General features: G+C 49.4%; 1 protein-coding gene across 3 annotated transcripts; it reads right to left on the bottom strand.

Moving 5' to 3' along the window:
- Positions 1 to 7,824: 7,824 nt before the first annotated feature.
- Positions 7,825 to 18,687, bottom strand: RAB33A (RAB33A, member RAS oncogene family). Of its 3 annotated transcripts, none has more exons than XM_082377782.1 (2): positions 17,569 to 18,681; positions 7,825 to 8,412 (listed from the first exon to the last, which is right to left on the bottom strand). In XM_082377782.1, the coding sequence occupies exons 1-2, from the start codon at positions 17,836 to 17,838 to the stop codon at positions 7,957 to 7,959; spliced, it is 726 nt and encodes a 241-aa protein (XP_082233908.1). In that variant the 5' UTR covers positions 17,839 to 18,681; the 3' UTR covers positions 7,825 to 7,956. The 3 variants fall into 3 exon arrangements, with proteins under 3 accessions (XP_082233908.1, XP_082233909.1, XP_082233910.1); XM_082377783.1 differs by having other exon boundaries at positions 17,581 to 18,676; XM_082377784.1 differs by having other exon boundaries at positions 8,180 to 8,412; positions 17,564 to 18,687.

The raw sequence follows: 18,687 nt of genomic DNA, 5'->3' as shown, positions 1-18,687 counted from the left end.
CTACATTTCACATGCTATCTTATTTAAATCTTCAAAAAGTCCTGTAAAGATGATTTTCAATCCCATTTTACAGAGGAACAAACAGGTTACTTATTCTGAAAATAAAATGGTATCAGGAAGTACTGACTCGGAAGCACCATCCTCCCTGCCCCAGCTTTGGTCAAATCTGAGCATTTTCTCTAATGGAAGATCTGCACAATTTCAAAGCTGACTTCTGATCTGCAGACAAGGAAGCAACCCTTATCCAAAGGCCTAAAACGTCATTATCTTCATAGCTGGCTTAAAATGCGTACGGCCATAGAAAAAAGCTAGCGCACAATCACGCTATTCTCGGTGTTGTCCATATGAATGGAGAACTGGAAAGGTTCATAAAGGTCATTTCTTCCCATCTCTCAAATGGTGCAAGAAGCTCTTCTAAAGTATCTCTTTTTAAAGTTCCAACTGTTAGAGCCAGCCCATTCCTAGCCTTTCCATCCCCCTGCCCTGCCCTCTCTTCCTAGGAGGACAGTTCGATCCTCAGGTACCTACTCAGCCCCTACTCCCAGGTTCTGGACCTACCCCTGGGCTAAGAGTGATTTCACCAGATCAAGCCCTGGCATCTAGGATCAACTCCCAACTAATCTGCTACTTAGTCCTGAATGCAGCAGGAGCAGAGCCATTAGTCTCAGGCCCAGGAGCACAGCTTCCTTCCAGGCTTGAAAGAAATAGAGATAAGAGAAGTTAGCGTTGTGGTTCTGGCTCTGCAGTTAGACAGACCTGGGTTAGCCCCTGCTCTGACCCTGGGCAGCAGTGTGAGTCTGGGCAAGTTGCTTTGATCATTCTGTGCCTCAGAGTTTACTGTGAGGATCAAGCATAATAGTCCATGTTAAGCACATAACCGAGTACTTAGCAGTGCAGAGTAAACAATAAAGATTAGCTGCCATTAATAATTGTCATTATTTGAGTTGGAGGTATAGAGATTGAAAATTAGGCTAGATCTGATATCATCCTTCCCATGGAATGATCCCCTGGAAGGATAGGCAGGACCACTATACCTGTGTACTTCCCCTTTATCTGAAGCATCGGGGTTTCCACCTGGAATCGGTGAGTAAGAATCAGATAAGCCAGGTTTCCTATCCGTGCTTTTACCTGACGCTTCCTCCAATACTTTAAGATTAAACGGGATAAAGCAGAAACTAACACACCATTGTAAAGCAATTATACTCCAATAAAGATGTTTAAAAAAAAAAAAAAGGTTAAACGCGGCCGGTCACAATACTTACTTTATTACTGGAGAAGAGACTAAGGACCAACCACAGTCAGCTCAGGTCATGAAGTCCATTTCTGTCTATTTCAACTGTGTCATGGCTTAGGGGACTCTCCCTGTGACCCCAGGGGCCTCTCTCAAGGCTCCCAGGGTTACTTACCTGGGATAGATTCAAAATCTATCTTCCTGGACAGGTGAGGTGCTTCTCAATGTCTCCCCTCCCTCTCTGCTGCCAGGCTCGTAGTTCTCACCAGGGGTCACAGATTTCCCTTAGGAGAGTTAAGCCCCAGTGATTTAGTGAAGGTAGCTTACTTATAAGAGTAACCATTAACATGAGATCCACCCTCTTAACAAATTTTAAGTGTTCTTGACACAAAAGCGTGGAGCACAAAGAAACTTTTGGAGGTGATGGATATGTTTATTACCTTGACTGTGATGATGACTTCACAGCGTGTGTGCATATGTCCAAACTCATCAAATTGTATAAAGTCAATATGTTGTTTTTATATATCAATTACACTTCAATATTTTTTTTTTAAATTATTTATTTATTTGGCTGCGTTGGGTCTTTGTTGCCACATGCGGGCTTTCTCTAGTTGCGGCAAGCAGGGGCTACTCTTTGTTGTGGTGTGCGGGCTTCTCATTGCGGTGGCTTCTCTTGTTGCAGAGCATGGGCTCTAGGCGCACGGGCTTCAGTAGTTGTGGCACGTGGGCTTCAGTAGTTGTGGTCCGCAGGCTCAGTAGTTGTGGCGCACAGGCTTAGTTGCTCCGCGGCATGTGGGATCATCCCAGACCAGGGCTCGAACCCGTGTCCCCTGCATTGGCAGGCGGATTCTTAACCACTGCGCCACCAGGGAAGTCCACTTCAATATTTTTTAATTAGTAACCTTTCTAGTTCCCAGTGTCTTAAGTGCCCAAACTGGGACCAGGATTAGCTCCTTCTGTATGGGCTTGCTTGCCAGGACATGGTCAGCACCCATTAGAAAAACTACCGGTATACATATACATATATCCCCATATCTCTTCCCTCTTGCGTCTCCCTCCCTCCCACCCTCCCTATGCCCCCCGCCAGGTGGTCACAAAGCACTGAGCTGATCTCCCTGTGCTATGCAGCTGCTTCCCTGATTCACTTTGTTATAAAGCAGAAACTAACACACCATTGTAAAGCAATTATACTCCAATAAAGATGTTTTTAAAAAAAAGAAAAGAAAAAGAAAAAACTACCGGTTAACACTTTCCAGCCTTCACTAATTTTACCAGCAGAGGGCGCACAACAGACATGCAATTTCTATTGAATTATCAACCTTGCGTCCAGAGTGGTCCTCATAGAGCAGAGCTGTTTATGCTCCGAATTAGTTCTTCATTTGCCTCTCATGGTTAAGAGGCTCTTGCCTACTAGTTTCAGACGCACAGCCCAAGGACGTTTGCTATGACTGGAACAGCTTCATTTATCCTAGGAAAGGATCCACCTCACCAGGCTGGATTCCATGGTTAACTAGACCACTAATTTTGAAGGCGTGGCTCAGGAAAGGTAGTTGCAGATCTTAGGGTTTATCAGGAAGCCTGGGGGTGGGGGGGGGGGAGAGAGAAAGACCTGGAGGCACATCAGAATCAACTATGGATATTTTAAAAAAAATAAATTCCTGGGCCTTGCCCCCAGATCTAGTAGATCAGAATGTCCAGGCTGGTGCCCCAGGAATCTATACTTTAACACGGTGCCAACGGATTTCATTCAGTCAGATGTGAACCGGCATTTGGGAACTGCTAATCTAGGGCAATCTCTGGTGTTCACATCTCAGTTCTGCTGCTGCAGCTCCAGCCCTTAGGGACATGGACAGTCATGGAGTCAGAACTAGGTGTGAAACCAGTGGGGCCTAGGCCAGCCCTTCCAGAGGGAGCAAGGCCCCTCCCAGTGAGGGGATGAGGGATGGTGGGTGGAGGGAGGTCTCTGTAAGTTAAGGCAGCAACTCCGTCCCCTCAGATGTTATAACAGAATAATCACTGACCCCTCTCTGCATCTGCCGCTCAAAGTTGCAGGAGAAGCTAAGCCTTGCTTTCCAGGGAGCTCTCAGCACGTCTCCAAGCCCTCCATCCCGGCCCCGCATGTACACAGGGTGGGCGGCAGTCAGCTACACTTGGGGGGTGGGCTTCTCCAGCTATTCCGGGCTGGGCCTCCCTCCCCAGCACCGCTCCAGGTGGCGGTGCTCAGAGAAGCATTTGGTCTTGGTCTCCGTGACTGAAGGGCCCTGCTGAGACAGTTCTCAGCCACACTGAACTCAGCCAGAGCCAGTCCTCAGGCTGAATCGGGGGCCTGAGCAAATGCTCCGATACAGGGGGAAGGGTGGTGCTGGGGGTCCCAGTGACAGGATCCTACAGCCCCCAAAGGCTGAGCTGCGGAGTCCGACTGGCTGTGTGGTTCCTAGCTATTGTCCAAGCCAAGGACATCTCAGGGACTCCTTTGGCCTAGAGCTGACACTTCTTCTGTCAGCCACTTGGGTTTCCTGGAGGATGTGGTCAGGGGTGTCCCATTCAGGGAGGAATGTCCCTGTCTGGCCTCCCGGATATTGAGTGGCCTCCTGGTCAAGCCTCCATGGGTCAGGGGCACTGGCTGGAGCAAACTCACAATCCCTGCAAGGGGAGAAATCCTGGAGCTTGGAACCAGCTGGAAAGACAGTATAATATCATAGAAAGAGCCTCGACTTGAAGTAAGACAAATTTCCCTTCACCACTTACTACCTTGGACAGGTCAGCACCCATATTATTATCTGTAAAATGGAAGGCATTATCCCTACCTCACAGGGTTGAAGGAAGATTAAATGAGCTAGTGAAAGAATATAAAATGTTTTAGCACAGGGTCTGGTATCCAATAGGCATTGAAATGTTCGTAGTTATTTCTCCAGGTCCTGTCTCTGTAGCACAGTTAAAGACTCAAGGGTACAGGTCTGGAAAGTGAAGGGGGGCTATAGAGGGGAGATACTGGCCATCATGGATCGTTCCAGAGCTTTACTGAGGCTGAATGAGGAGCCCGCATCTCTTGAAGCCCCCCGCTCCTCACCACCCTCACAGCAACAAGGGTGTCACCGTTCTCTGGCCTCCTGAGTCCCCTTCCTCTGGGTGCACTCTGGGAACAGCCCATTCCCAGGTCCTCTTGCTCGGTCTGTGGGCGGCCTGGGGGCCACCATGCCACCCTGCTGCTGCCAGCAGGAAGTTCTGGGGCTGGGAGACTGGATGGAGCCCAGAGCTTCTCAGGATTCCTGGGGCCACAGTGGGGAACCCCCTGACTTCTTGGCTGTCCCCAGGTGCCTGAGCAAGAGCAATGTCATCCTACAGGAAGGGACGGGATTGGGCAGGTGAGCTGCAGAAGATACAGGCAGGTAGGATTGGTGAGTGCCTGCTTTTGGCAGCAAAACTACCAGAGCCTTGGCGGTACCAATTACCAAAAGGTAATTGTCTGGGGGCAGTTTTCAGAGTCTGGATTTTAAGGTGGGGACCAGCCAGCGTGGAAGGGACAGCCCTGAGGCCCACACTCAGGAGGCACCCAGGAAGGCTGCCCGTTCCTCTCAGAGGAGCTAAGAAAAGTGGAGGCTTTTCCCTCTTGCCGGTCAGTAAACCTGCTGAATCTTCCCAAAGGTTACTAAATCTAGATGATGCTAAGACCTTCCACTGGCTTCCCACTGCACTTAAATAAACCGACATTCTCCTCCCTGCTTGCTCAGCCACACCAGCCCCCTTTCTGTTCCTCAAATGCACCAACCTTACCCCTGCCTCAGGGCCCTGGTATCTGTTGTTTCCTCTGCTTGGGGTTCTTTTCCCTCACAGCTGGTTGCTTTCTTTCACTTAGGTTTCAGCTCAGATGTTCTCTCTTCAAAGACGCCTCTTGGGGCTTCCCTGGTGGCGCAGTGGTTGAGAATCTGCCTGCCAATGCAGGGGACGCGGGTTCGGGCCCTGGTCTGGGAAGATCCCACATGCCGCGGAGCAACTGGGCCCGTGAGCCACAGCTACTGAGCCTGCGCGTCTGGAGCCTGTGCTCCGCAACAAGAGAGGCCGCGATAGTGAGAGGCCCGCGCACCGCAATGAAGAGTGGCCCCCGCCACAACTAGAGAAAGCCCTCGCACAGAAACGAAGACCCAACAAAGCCATACATACATACATACATACATAAATAAAAAGAATGTAAGCAGACAAGAATAGCATTAAAAAAATTTTTTTAAAAAGCAAAATAATTAAAAAAAAAAAAGACGCCTCTTGTGACCACTCTATCTAATATGTTGCCCTCCCCCCACCTCCCGCACTTTCTGTCCATTTACCCCGTTTTACGACCCTTAGAGTCCTTATCACTCTCTCAAACGATCTCATTTATATATCTCATTTCTTGTTTAGTGTCTGTCTCCTTTATGAGAGTAGGATTTAATTTTGTTCACCTATGTATCCCTGGGGCCTAGAACAGTGGCACACAGTAGGCGCTCAGTAAACGTTTGTTGAATGCCTGAAAGGTGTCAGAGGCAAGCCTGGTCAGAGGACTTGGAATGTTGTCATCTTGACCCTGTTAAAGCAGAAAGGGGCGTGACCAAGGCGGGCCGGGACCCGGACTAAAATGCATCCATTAGGATGGACAAGTGTCCCCGCAGCCACTGAGAGGTGGCCCGGCCCTGCAGCCAGGTCACAAGAGCCAAAAGATGCCACAACAGTAGTCCATATCCTGGGCAAGAAGTCGGCATCTGAAGCCTGAGACAAGGTCCTGGGGTATTCCATCGGGGAGAAGCACAGCAACAGGGGCTTCAGCGGGCAGTTCACCAATAGACAACAGGACCCCAGCCCCTCGGGTGAGAGTCAGGGGCAGGACGTTGGGTGGGGACAACTGGTCAGAAAACACAGCCTTAACTGGGGGTACTAAGAAGACTCCAAAAACCAGGATCCAGGCAGAAACAAAGTGATGAGAACCAGACTGGCAGCTGGGCTGAGGCTGACAGCAGGCGGGAGTGGGGTTGGGCGGGGAAGTAGTCAGTGAGGGACGCAGGAGCAGACAGGCTGTTTGGGTGGGAAGCACGTCTGTTACCCTTTGCTGTTAGGGGCAGGGCCAGAGCTGCGTTCGCCTATCAGAGGACAGTGCTCAGGGGCTATCTGTCTGGGACCCCCTCCCCTCCTCTTGGGCTTCCAACAGGAGGGCTGCCTTTAGAAGCACCCCCAAGCAAAGAAATCTACCTGGGGCTGTTGTACAGTAGATACGCCTTCAGAGCCACTTTTAGTTTCTTTAACCATCGGATAAGGAGCTTTCACATCCATAGGACCAGATGTACAAGAAATACCTACAGAACTTCTGCTGGAGAGCCACCAGAAGTTCCCATTGGCTCAAAAAGCAATAAACTGTCCTGCCTGAGGCGTGGGCCTCCCCAGCCTTGGCTCCGCACCAGGGCTCTCAGCTGTCAGTGGGCCAGACTCCTAGTTGTCCTTCTGCTCAAGTCCCAGGGTCATTCCTGCCTCCCTACTTTTGCCCACTCCCCTCCTCTTTACCAATCCAAATATTACACTTTATTCAACAACCAGAATAAGTTCAGTGATTTTTTTGGTGACTCCTCCCTGACGCTGAGTATATGATGCTTTCAATTTCCATAGCACAGTCTTGCCCTTGGTAATATTCTTGTCTAATTTTTGTTCCCAAGTAGTTTCAGTGTGTACGTTGTTCTCACAACTAAATCAGAGGGTCTTGGAACGTAGGGGCTGAATCCTCCTGTTACGTTTCTTCCAGCAAAGATCTGGGGGCATCATAGACCTATGTTAGCTTGAACCCTGCCCTCTTCAAGAAAGGGCAGGGGGAAAGAAATACTTTTGGTATCAGGGGCTGCTTGGTGAAAAATGGGGAAGCAGGAGCTAACGGCGTTGGAAGGAACTGGGCCTGTTGGGCAACCTATATATATATTTTTTGTATATATAAATTTATTTATTTTTGGCTGTGTTGGGTCTTCGTTTCTGTGCGAGGGCTTTCTCTAGTTGTGGCAAGCGGGGGCCACTCTTCATCGCGGTGCGCGGGCCTCTCACTATCGCGGCCTCTCTTGTTGTGGAGCACAGGCTCCAGACGCGCAGGCTCAGTAGTTGTGGCTCACGGGCCTAGTTGCTCCGCGGCATGTGGGATCTTCCCAGACCGGGGCTCGAACCCGTGTCCCGTGCATTAGCAGGCAGATTCTCAACCACTGTGCCACCAGGGAAGCCTGGGCAACCTGTATTTTTATTTTTAAATTTTGGGAAATAAGAAGAGAGCAGCCTACTCTCGACATCCTAGGAACCTAGGAAATAATGATGAGTCAATGTCTGCTCTCAAAACTTCTCTATCCCTCCGCCTGCACTGGCTCTCTAGAACCACATACCTGTCCTGTATTCCACCCCCTCCGGGTGTTTCTGCCCACTGATGACATCATGTGAGAGAATGAATTAGTCCTGAAGAAGTGACTCAAAGGATGAGCATTTCAGGCAGCGTAGAAGGCTGGTAGGGAGTGTGCCTTTCTAGTAGGGCGAGCTGCCTCTTCCACTCATCACAATCAGAAATGTCTTCTTGGAGGAAAGCAAGACATGAAGGCATATGATAATCTATACAAATTTTATTTTAATATCAATTTGTATGGAAACAAGCAGGTGTCAGTGTTACACAGGCACGGAAAAAAGGGAAAGAAAAAAACCTCCAGTGATAATTGCTCTTGTATTTACACCGTTTGGTTTCAGCAGGGACAGGAAGTTTTACTGTTAGCTTCCTGTGGGAACTCCAGTTTCTGCACCTTCCCCTGCTGCCTCTCAGCATCACGATAGAGCAGGGATTTCTGAGCCTTCAATCGGCAAGCCAGGCACATGAAAATTGACTCCACGTTCTGGCTCTCTTTGGGGTCCTTGGCCGATGTCTCAAATAAGAGCATGTTGTGGGCATCGGCAAATTTCAGGGCTAAGTTGGAGGGCACCTGGATCTGTTCCCTCAAGTCACACTTGTTGCCCACAAGCACCTTCGGGACTAGTGGAGGCACGGCATGCCCATTGCATTCTTGGATCCACATTTTGAGGTTGGTGAAGGATGTCATCTTGGTGACGTCATAGACAAAGACCACGGCATGCACATTGCGGTAGTAATGCTCGACCATGCTTTTTCGGAAGCGTTCCTGACCGGCGGTGTCCCACACCTGAACCTGGAAGATACAAAGACCCGTATTTGGAGTCAGAAAACGAAACATGAACAGATAGGAGAAAACATGGTTCTGTGGCATTATAAAAATGAGGTGACAAGCCCTGACACAGGAAGTGGTTCTTCGACAAATTGGCAGAATGGACTTATCAACATATAGAGAGAAGTTTCTTTCAAGGTTTATTAAGTCTTTCTTAAGGTTGTTAGTTGAAAAACTGGAATGTAAATCGGTCAACTTTCCTGGAGGGCAATTTGGCAATATTATCAAAAACCTTAAAAATGTACAAAACTCTTAGAGCCTAGAATCCCACTTCCAGAAATCTATACAAAAGAAATAGCAGATAACGTAAATAAGTACTTGGGGTATAATATACAGCATGATGACCATAGTTACCACTGCTGTATAATATATATGAAAGTTGTTAAGAGAATAAATCGTAAGAATTCTCATCACAAGGAAAAACTGTTTCTTTTTTTGGCTTTTTCTTTTTATTGTATCTGTATGAGATGATGGGTGCTCACTAAATTTACTGTGGTAATTATTTCACAATATATGTAACTCAAACCATTATGCTGCACACCTTAACCTTATACAGTGATGTACGTCAATTATGTCTCAATAAAACGGGGGGGAGCAAAAAAAGAAAAAAAGAGATATGTGGTCAAAATTCTGCACAAAGATCTTAATCACTTAAAAAAAAAAAAAAAACAGGAAACAACCTAAATGTTCACTAGGAGAGGAGCAGCTAAAATGTATGTATTGGGTTGGCCAAAAATTTCGTTTGGGGTTTTCCATATAATGTTATGAAAAACCTGAATGAACTTTTTGGCCAACCCAATATATATCTATACAATGGGCTATTATGCAGCCATTAAAATAACCTTTTCATAGAATAAATGGTGTAGAAAATGCTCATAAAATATAAGTAAGTGAAAAAAGTAGGAAACAAAATTTTTCATATGCTATGGTCCCAATTTTTTTAAAAAAAGTTAAACATAGACAAATGCATAGGACTGGAAGTGTATATGCCAGGACATTAATGGTTATTTATGAACAGTGGAACTTAGGTGATATTTACTTTCTTCTCTTTTTTTGTATTTTTTTTAAATTATTTATTTATTTATTTATTTATTTATTTATGGCTGTGTTGGGTCTTCGTTTCTGCGCGAGGGCCTTCTCTAGTTGCGGCAAGCGGGGGCCACTCTTCATCGCGGTGCGCGGGCCTCTCACTATCGCGGCCTCTCTTGTTGCGGAGCACAGGCTCCAGATGCGCAGGCTCAGCAATTGTGGCTCACAGGCCTAGTTGCTCCGCGGCATGTGGGATCTTCCCAGACCAGGGCTCGAACCCGTGTCCCCTGCATCGGCAGGCAGATTCTCAATCACTGTGCCACCAGGGAAGCCCTTTTTTTTTGGATCTTCCAAATTTTCTACTGCATGCATACATCACTTTGGGTTTTTTTGTTTGGTTTGGTTTGGTTTGGGTTTTTTTTTTATGACTTTTTAAAGAAAACAAAGTTGGTGTTAAAATCTCACCGTGTGGCTCAATTTATTTTAAGTTCATTTCTTTGTTATGTAAAAGGTAATTTAGCTCACTGGATTTTTCTTCTGCATCTCAGCTTTTGGGATAAGGCCAATCAGTAACATATGTAAAGATACAACTCCCAGGGGATACTCTGGAGTCTAAACACATTCAGCCCAATCTATTTCCCGTTATACATCCAAAGTCTTGGACAAGAGAAATCATGCTGAGAACGATGGTCCCAACGCCTTACACAATTCTCAGTTATGAAAGAAAATGTGATTATGGTCACTAATTGACTACTATGGTTCTTAAAACGAAGTATAGCCTTTATTTGGAGTTAGCAGTCAGTAAGTATAATCTAGTAATTAAATCTCTTTGCTGAATGAAGATCTTACAGGGCCCCAGAGTCATCATTGTGAACATCAGTTTTCATTGTCCAGGCTTCCCTTCATCTCCTCAATGGAGATGGCCGCCATGTTCCTTTGGCACGACATTCGAATTCATCTCCTTCTTCTATTTAGATTTCCATGTCTCTTGGTCAGACTCTCCTCTCCTCACCCCTGGACTACAGCAAAGTCTTTCGGATTCTAGACGTCTCCACTCCAGTGCCTCTTGCACACTGCTTTCAAACTAGCCTTCCTAAATCCCTGCTTGCATCAGCATGTCACCCTCCTCTTCCGCCAATTCCGATAGCCCTCTACTGCATGTGGCATCAAAATGGAAACATTTCTGTCTGCCATAATCGGACCCCACCCAACCTGGTTTCCAACTACTCAGCTGCACCTGCTTCATTCTCTCCTCTGTACCTTTGGTGGTTGCCCCCTCATTGCTCTATCCAAAGCTCACCCATTCTTCCAGGCTCGGCTCACACTGCACCTTCTTCCTAAAACCTTCTCCAACTTTTCTTCAATTCTCTTTCCTTAGGCATTCCTATCGCACTTTGAGTCTGCACCACACCATTTAGAATATATTTATTTGTTCTCTAGTCGTTTCATCAGTGTTCTTGGCATCCCTCCAGCTAGACTGTAAGCAGTCTTTTTCTGCATCAGGTCACTCGTCATCATGCTTGTCATCAATATCGTCATCATGATCAAAAAGCAGTATTGGCCTGAGCCAGCAAAACTACTGTCTGGCATCCTAGGTACCTGCCAAGGTGATTTCAGAGACAACATTCGACTTTGGTTACCCAGAAAAACATAAGTCCTCAAAGGCTGATTTGCTTCGGCAAGCAGAGACAGAAGAGATTTTCATTTCTTCCACCTCTCTGGTGCTCTGAGCAGGAAGAAAGAGGACAGAAGGCCAGGAAAGGAATGGAGGTCAGTGGGGAGAGGGCAGGTATCCTGCGAGAATATCATTACCACTTGGCTCCCACCCCCACCCTCCGGTAGTCGTAACTCTTGCCTCTGAGTAAGGCTGAATGCCTACCAGCCCTCAGGCATGTGGCAGATGCTTTAACACCATGAGCTCAGGACTCTAAAAATACCTGCCACTAGCAGGAACGTGGGTGGGAGTGTATGAGGTGTTTGGTGCTGAGTAGTTTGGCTGTTTGGCTTTTCTATGGCTTCAGAATTATGCACGCTACCCAAGCTGCCAGAACTGCAGGGAGGGCCCTCTCTGCTGGAGACCTCCTTTGCCTTTCCAGTGCCTGGGGAGCCTTGAAGCTTTTATTCGGAGGCTCAGAATTTCAACGACTGCTCTCATTCCAGCTCTTTAGAAACCCCACCCCAAGTCCTTTGCACCCCTGTCTGTGGTGAGAGGGGAGCCAGGAAGCAGGCTGCTCACAGCAGAGAATCAGAAGAGCCAATGCTGTGGCCTCAAGAGCTATCACGAAGGGAGAGCACGGCAGTCAGGCTCGCTGGAACACGACCGACCTCATTTTGTTTCTGGCTTTAGTGTCCCTGTCCTTCTCAGCATCCTCATAAACCCCTGGCCTCTGTCGGACAATGAAAGCATCTCCTCTCCCTTTGGCAGCTGGCGCTCCCTCACCCAGTCCTCCCTTCCTGTGGGCACTGCATCTGACGCCTGCCCCTTAGCCACACACATGCCCCCAGGACCCTCTTTTCTCCCGAAGGGCGAGTGGGGTATAGTGGAGTCAAACCAACTAGGGTGCAAATCTCAACCCAATCACATCCTACTAGTTAGGTGTCCTCAGTCAGGTTACTTTATCTTCAGCGTCCTCCTCTGGAAACTAAGGATAAACACAGCAATCTGGTAGCATTCCTCGTAAGTACAGGACACAGTGCCTAATACACTCCCGCTTCGTCCCTGGCCTGAAACCGCCACAATCAAGTCTGGCCAGACAGCTAATCGGGCTGGTGCTGTTGGAAACGCAGCAGTAGATGTGGAATTGGGAAAGCCGGGTTCTAGCCCCTCAGCTTTCTAGCTGAGTCAATGACCAGCCAAATGAAATAACATGCGAGGAAGAGCTTTTGCACAATATAAAGTGCTCTGCAAATATTAGCTGTTGCCATTGTCTCAGAGGGCCCATGAGCCCTGTCCTGGTAGCACTGCTCCTTGGATCCGCTGGTTCTCATCCTGGAAAGCGCAGAAAGCTTGGCTTCTTTTTTTGGCTGCACCACACAGCATATGGGATCCTTCTGCCCCGACCAGGGATTGAACCTGTGTCCCCTGCATTGGAAGCGTGGAGTCTTAACCACTGGCTCGCCAGGGAAGTCCAAGCTTGGCTTCTTGATGATGAGATAGAGCCAAGGCAAACACAGTCAGTGGGGAGGGGGAAGAGAGAGGAAGGCCAGCAACATGCCATGGGTGGCTGGGGGCAGGCCCAAAGTGACAGGGACTCTGGAGAGTCAAGGGGCACAGGGTGGGGAGCTGCCAAAGATAAATCTAGCCTTGTAAACCATTTTCCTGGGGCTACCGCTGCCTGAGCAGGCTTCGGCAAGTCCCTCCCCCCTGCACGTGCTCTTAGCTGACATGGGTATTTCTTATCCCTAGGGAAGACATCTGGCGTCTTTCTACAGATAAGGCATGAATGTCCTTTTGTTGGAGGCTGGTGGAGCGGGGGGTAGAAGTGGAAAAAGAGAGAAAATACATCTGTAACCTTTGGAGGATGCCCGAGTGGATGACGGGAAAAGTTTAAGATAAATCTTTCTTCAGCTAGCTGGCTGTCCCATCTGCATCTAAGATACACCACGTTCACACACCAGGCTGACACAGAGAATGGCAAAGGAGGACGACAAAGAGAAACTCACCCACAGCAAGAGAGGCAGCAAGGGAGACAGAGAAACAACAAAACTGCTGGATAATTAACCATTCAGCTAACTGGCAGGAGATGGAAGCTCAGAAGCCCTAAGGAAGACATGATGTCATTCTGACTGCGGGCAGCTTCCGAGGGAACGCTTAGCTCAGCCACTCGGTAATGTAACACACGAAGGTGTTTTTCCAAGTGATCAGCGGAGGAAGAGAAATCCACAATCCTGAGCGGCACCTGCCCACAGCCTTGGCTGTCCTGCAGCGTGCCTGGTCTGGAGTGCTGGGGCAGAGGGGGTGCCCAGGCTATAGGAGGAACCCAACTGGACAGCAGGGGGTGCTTGCATGAAAATTTACAAGGAATGGCTCAAAAATTAGAACTGAGCCTCCCCTCTACTACCTGCCCACCCCCAAACACACGCCCCAGTCGGCATTTTCCAATGTTTTAGACTGAGACAGGCGCAATATTTAGCTAAACCTGTAAGGTGACAGACACTTAATGGTCATTAAGGGAAGCTCCACCCTGCCTTTGGGGATTGGGGGAGGCCTCCATCCTTCCTAGGCTGATGTCAGGAAGGACTGTCAGCTTTCCCATATGATGTCTCACCATGTCCCTGTCACAGGTAACTTTGTGGGTTGGATGGACAATGGGGCTGGCCCAGAGTGGGGATTTACATGCTCTTCTAAGCCAGGCAGCATGGTGTGTGGAAAGAGCACCGAAAAGGGAATAGGAGACCTGAGTTGTAGGCCGGGCCCTGGGTGATCTTGAGCAAGTCACGCTCCCTCTCTGAGCCTCAGTTTCCTCTCTGTAAAATAAGGAAGTCAGATTAGAGATGCTCTAAGGTCTCTTCCATCTCTGAACATCCTCTGATTCTCATACCCAAGGTGAGACAGTCAAGGCGCAAAAAGTAAAACCCGGCTCAATGTCTGGGGTGCAGCTGAAGGTGACATCTTGAAGGCTCCTGGGTTCTGGGGCTGAAACCCTGGGCCCCTGGCCTAGAAGAGACCATAAGGCTGGTTGGCCGGCATGCCACCTCGCCCTGAGCACAATGCCCCCCAGCCAGATACTGCCCCGCTAGAGGAGAGAGCAGTAGGAAAGAGCATGAGCTCGGCATCTAGGTTGAAATCCTGGCCCTGTCACGGGGAAGGCAGGATAGTGAGATGGCGAAGTGCTTGGGCACAAGAGTCAAAGACTGAAGCTCAGATCCACGTACCTTGGGGCAAATTATTTAATCTAACTTTGGTCTCCTTATCTCTAAAACAAGAATGGTAATAATAGTCCTAATTTCATAGGGTTGCTGAGAAGATCAAATAAGATAGTGCATGGGAAGTGCCTAGCCTGTGCTCTTTGCTTCTTCAATAAATAGAACTTGTTGTTGTTATTATGATTATTGCCTACTCGTTGTAGGCTTTTCTTGATGTTCTTGTGAACCAGGAAATACTGGATTATAAATCTTGTGAGGGCATGGGGGACACATTGATTGGAGACACCAAATGGGGCTTCAAGGCCCTAGGGATGGCCCTGGTAATTAAGACAGTAGCTCCAAATATGCTAAATTAGTCGTCCCCCTGCAGGGGTTGACAGTATGTGCCACCCTGGGACACAGGGGGGCAGCCCAGGAGAGGCCACACCCTACTCTTGAACTGAGAGAAGAGCTTGCTGAGACCTCTCTGCCACTCTCCTGTGAGCACTGGCATTTTAGAGCCTGACAGCCTTCTCTCGCTGGCTGTGGTCTAGGGCCACCTCAGCCTGGGGACTTTTCTCTCTTCCCCAAAAGCAGTCACCTCCTAGCGTGATTTTGGTACCTGTTCCTTGAGAAACTTCAGGCCAGCCGGAGTATGGGGCAAAATCATCTCCTATGGAGCTCATTTGCTAGCTGCCATTCTCTGCCATCTCCCCAAGGACATGCTGGTCTTGCCTGCTGGCTGGGGCCCTGAGCTTGCAGCAGCTTTGCCAGAGGCAGGGTCCCCATCCCGCTGCGCCCACACCCCACCCTGAGCTCCTTCAGAATCTGCACTCAGAGGGCTCCTCCATGAGCAGTGTCACAAGGTTTTGCCCTCTTGAAAATATCATCTTCCCAAAAAAGCCTGTGTTAAGCACTTATCTGCACGTGGTGCTGTGCTGGGCTCTGTTTCTAGTGAGTCACATTGTCACAGGCTCTGCCCTCTGGGAAAAAGTCCGGAATCTTTGGCAGAGACTGTAAAATCCAGTTTGATCAAGTACTGGGTGTTAGAAGGGAAGGAATCTTTGCAAAATTTCCCCAAGGCCATTGGGTAGTGACCCTCTTCCACTCGTTTTCACCTCCCACTTTCTGGCTTCCTCCTCTCCTCTCCCCCTGTTCTCCTTCCCTAGACTCCCAAACGCTTCCTTTTTCCTCCATCTAAATTTCAAGGGGACTTATTTCCCCCTCTCTTAAATCCAGAGGATTCGTTGGCTCAATGTGACACAATTTTAAACAAGCGATAGCATTAAATTCAAAAGGTTTTGAGGGTTTAAGAGCACATCCATAAGTACATTTCTATTTTGGATTTTAGAAGGCATGTTTTAGAAATGCCAGAGTCTTACAATGTTACATTAAAGAAGTCCTAGCCAAGCAGATATTGACATAAGAGCCCTAGGAAAGGATGGAGACAGATACCTACTTTGACTTTTAAAAGGAAATGTAGCAATTCCCTCCAAAATGCGAGGGGCAAAAAATATCACTGTTTCCAAACAGTGCCCTATCTTCCTGATCCTGGGTCTCAGTTGTTTTCAAGAGCACTCCCTTACCAATACTGAGCTGCCCATCTTCCTGACATCTATTGCCTTGGCCTGGTCTCTGAAGCCATTTTAAAACACATTCATTTTAATAATGAAGGAGTCAGGAATCTTGTACAGTTTAGAGCATTGCATCATTCTCCTCAGTTACTCAGTCCTTCTCTCCACATCACTCAGAAGAGAGGCCCTGTGGTCATTGGGGCTGTTTACCCAGCAGGAGGGAGGGTTACCTTCACCCGAAAGTGTCCGACCATAGGCTCAAGAAGAGGCCAGCTGTGGGACTTCCCTGGTGGCACAGTGGTTAAGAGTCCAACTGCCAATGCAGGGTACATGAGTTCGAGCCCTGGTCCGGGAGGATCCCACATGCCACAGAGCAACTAAGCCAAATGCGCCACAACTGCTGAGCCTGTGCTCTAGAGCCCGTGAGCCACAACTACTGAGCCTGCATGCCACAACTACTGAAGCCCACACGCCTAGAGCTGGTGCTCCACAAGAGAGGCCACCGCAATGAGAAGTCCGTGCACTGCAGGAAGAGTAGCTCCCGCTCGCCGCAACTAGAGAAAGCCCGCGCACAGCAACAAAGCCTCAACTCAGCCAAAAATTAATTAATTAATTAATTAATTAATTAATTAAAAGACAAAAAGAATTAAGAAAAGGCCAGCTGTGGGTCTAAAGAAGTTGGTCTTTAGTGCCCAGTGCCTTCTGAGGTGGCTTTCCTGCCCATAACCCTGCCTCCTCTGCTCCTCTGACACATGAAGCTGCCCTTGCCATGTCCTCCCTCCCTCCGTCCTCTGCACATTGAAATATTACTGTCCTATCGAGTTTCTACCTTTTCTGAACCAAAAGTGAGCACAAATGGTCAGACAAGAATATCTGTACTTAGCCTACTTGACAAACTAAAGAGAGGGGGGCACCAAGACACTTCCCTTAGCCCTCAGATAAGTTGCTCTGCATTTTTACAAAGGCCTGCTGAAGACAATACCAACAGAATGAGTAACGGGCATTAGGTACCCAGACAAATAAAGAAGATATCATTTAAGGGGTATTTTCCAAAAGAACTAGTTTTATCTATTATGAAGTGTTGGCAGGTAACCCTGTCTCAATTTCGTTAAAAGGGCTCATGGCTTTGTGCCAGAAGCACCCCACACCACTCCTATTCCAAATCAGCCTTAAACTTAATTATAACTTGTAATTTAAAATAAAGCAGCTTTCATTCTCTATGGATTTCCATCTCCCCCCACCCCCGCAAGGCCTGGGGGCTTAGCCAAAGCAGGTTTTTGCAACCTATTGGCACCCACGAGGTAGAAGGGACCTCAAGATGTGTAAAGCGCTTTGGGATCCATCCCACAGACCAGGACGGAGATCCCTCATACCGCCCTCTGCCCACAGGTGCCGCTGCTCCCAGCTCAGGGTCAAGGATAGGATCAAACAGGCTTTTCCTACCGGGAGCTGTCAGGCAGGGGCAAAGGGCATGAATGCAACCACTCCCGCCTGCCCTCAAAAAACGGGTGAGGTGGGTACTGGGCCACTGAGAGAGGCGAAGGGGATGAGGACGTGCCGAGGGTCTTGGGCTCAGCAAGCGGCGACACAGCCACGCGCTGGACATTTACAACCACTAGAGCAACGCCTCTGGCAAGGCCCCCTCCCAGATCCCTCCCTTCCCGGACCTGACCGTCTGGATCACCTTGATCTTCTCGCCCTCGATTTCCACGGTCTTCTCCCTGAAGTCCACGCCGATGGTGGCCTCAGTCTTGTCCGGGAAGGTCCCCCCGCAGAAGCGGAAGGTCAGGCAGGTCTTGCCCACGTTGGAGTCCCCAATCACGATGATTTTGAAGATGCGAATCTGCACGTACTGGTCCAGCGACGAGTCCAGCTCCAGGGACGCCAGGCCAGCGGCCGAGGCGGGCTGCAAGTTCCCATGGCCCAGGATGGGCTGCGCCATCTCCCCCGGACCGGACCCGGGCCCCAACCCCCCTCGAGGGCTCCACACAAAGAAAACGGCCACGTTAGTGCGCTCGAGGCGAGCGAGCTTTGTGCGTGTGTGTATATGTGTGTGTGTGCGTGCGTGTCTGTATCCGCGCGTGTGTGCGTGCGCCAGCAACGTGTGCGCGCGCGCGCGTGAAGGGGGTGCCTCTCACCCCAGCCCCCCCCTCCTCCAGCGCACCCTCCTAGCAGCTCTGAGACAGCGACACAAAAGCCAGGGAGGGGAGGAGAGATGGAGGAGAGTGGGCAAGCGTTCTCCTTGCGCCTGTGCGCTGGGACGGGACGCTCGGGCGTGCGATCCCACCGCGCTCCCCAGGCCGCCGCTGCCGCCACCGCACCTTCGCCTAGACCCTCCCCTGCCTGGACTCCAGGGACACACCGGAGGGAGGAAGCCTAAGGAGGAAAGGGTGGGTGGGGAGAGCCGCACACACCACCCCAGGATGGTCTTCTTTTCTCCTTGCCCCCATTTATTTTATAGGTTTATAGGTTTCGGGCTCCCCACCCCCACTTTCTTGGAGCGCACGGGGTCAGCGGGCACAGCTGGGGAGGACAAAGAGAGCTGCACCCTCAGGCATCTCTGGAGCACCTCGGCTCGGAGCGACACTACTCGGCGGGGGTGGGGTGCGGGGCGGAGATACCTCCTTCACCGCCTTCACCAAGCGGCTGGCAGCTGCGCCGCGCCTCCGCAGCCCCCTCCCAAGCCTTAGGATAAAACGATGCTCTGTCTTATTGAGAAAGCAGGTGCGCTCGCGCGCTCCAAGGAGCCGGGGAGGGCGCTGCCAAGACACGCTGTGGGTTATGGGGGTCC

The sequence above is a fragment of the Balaenoptera borealis genome (genome assembly GCF_965194805.1).
Source record: "Balaenoptera borealis genome assembly, chromosome: X".
NCBI lineage: Eukaryota > Metazoa > Chordata > Mammalia > Artiodactyla > Balaenopteridae > Balaenoptera > Balaenoptera borealis.
The sequence above is the reverse complement of the archived record's forward strand: the minus strand, read 5'-3'. Positions and strand labels throughout refer to the sequence as shown.

Coding starts and splice junctions, on each gene's coding strand:
- RAB33A (XM_082377782.1), bottom strand. CDS start 17,838: ATGGCGCAGCCCATCCTGGGCCATGGGAACTTGCAGCCCGCCTCGGCC. Junction 8,413..17,568: donor AGATCAAGGTGATCCAGACG/GTCAGGTCCGGG, acceptor TGTATCTTCCAG/GTTCAGGTGTGGGACACCGC.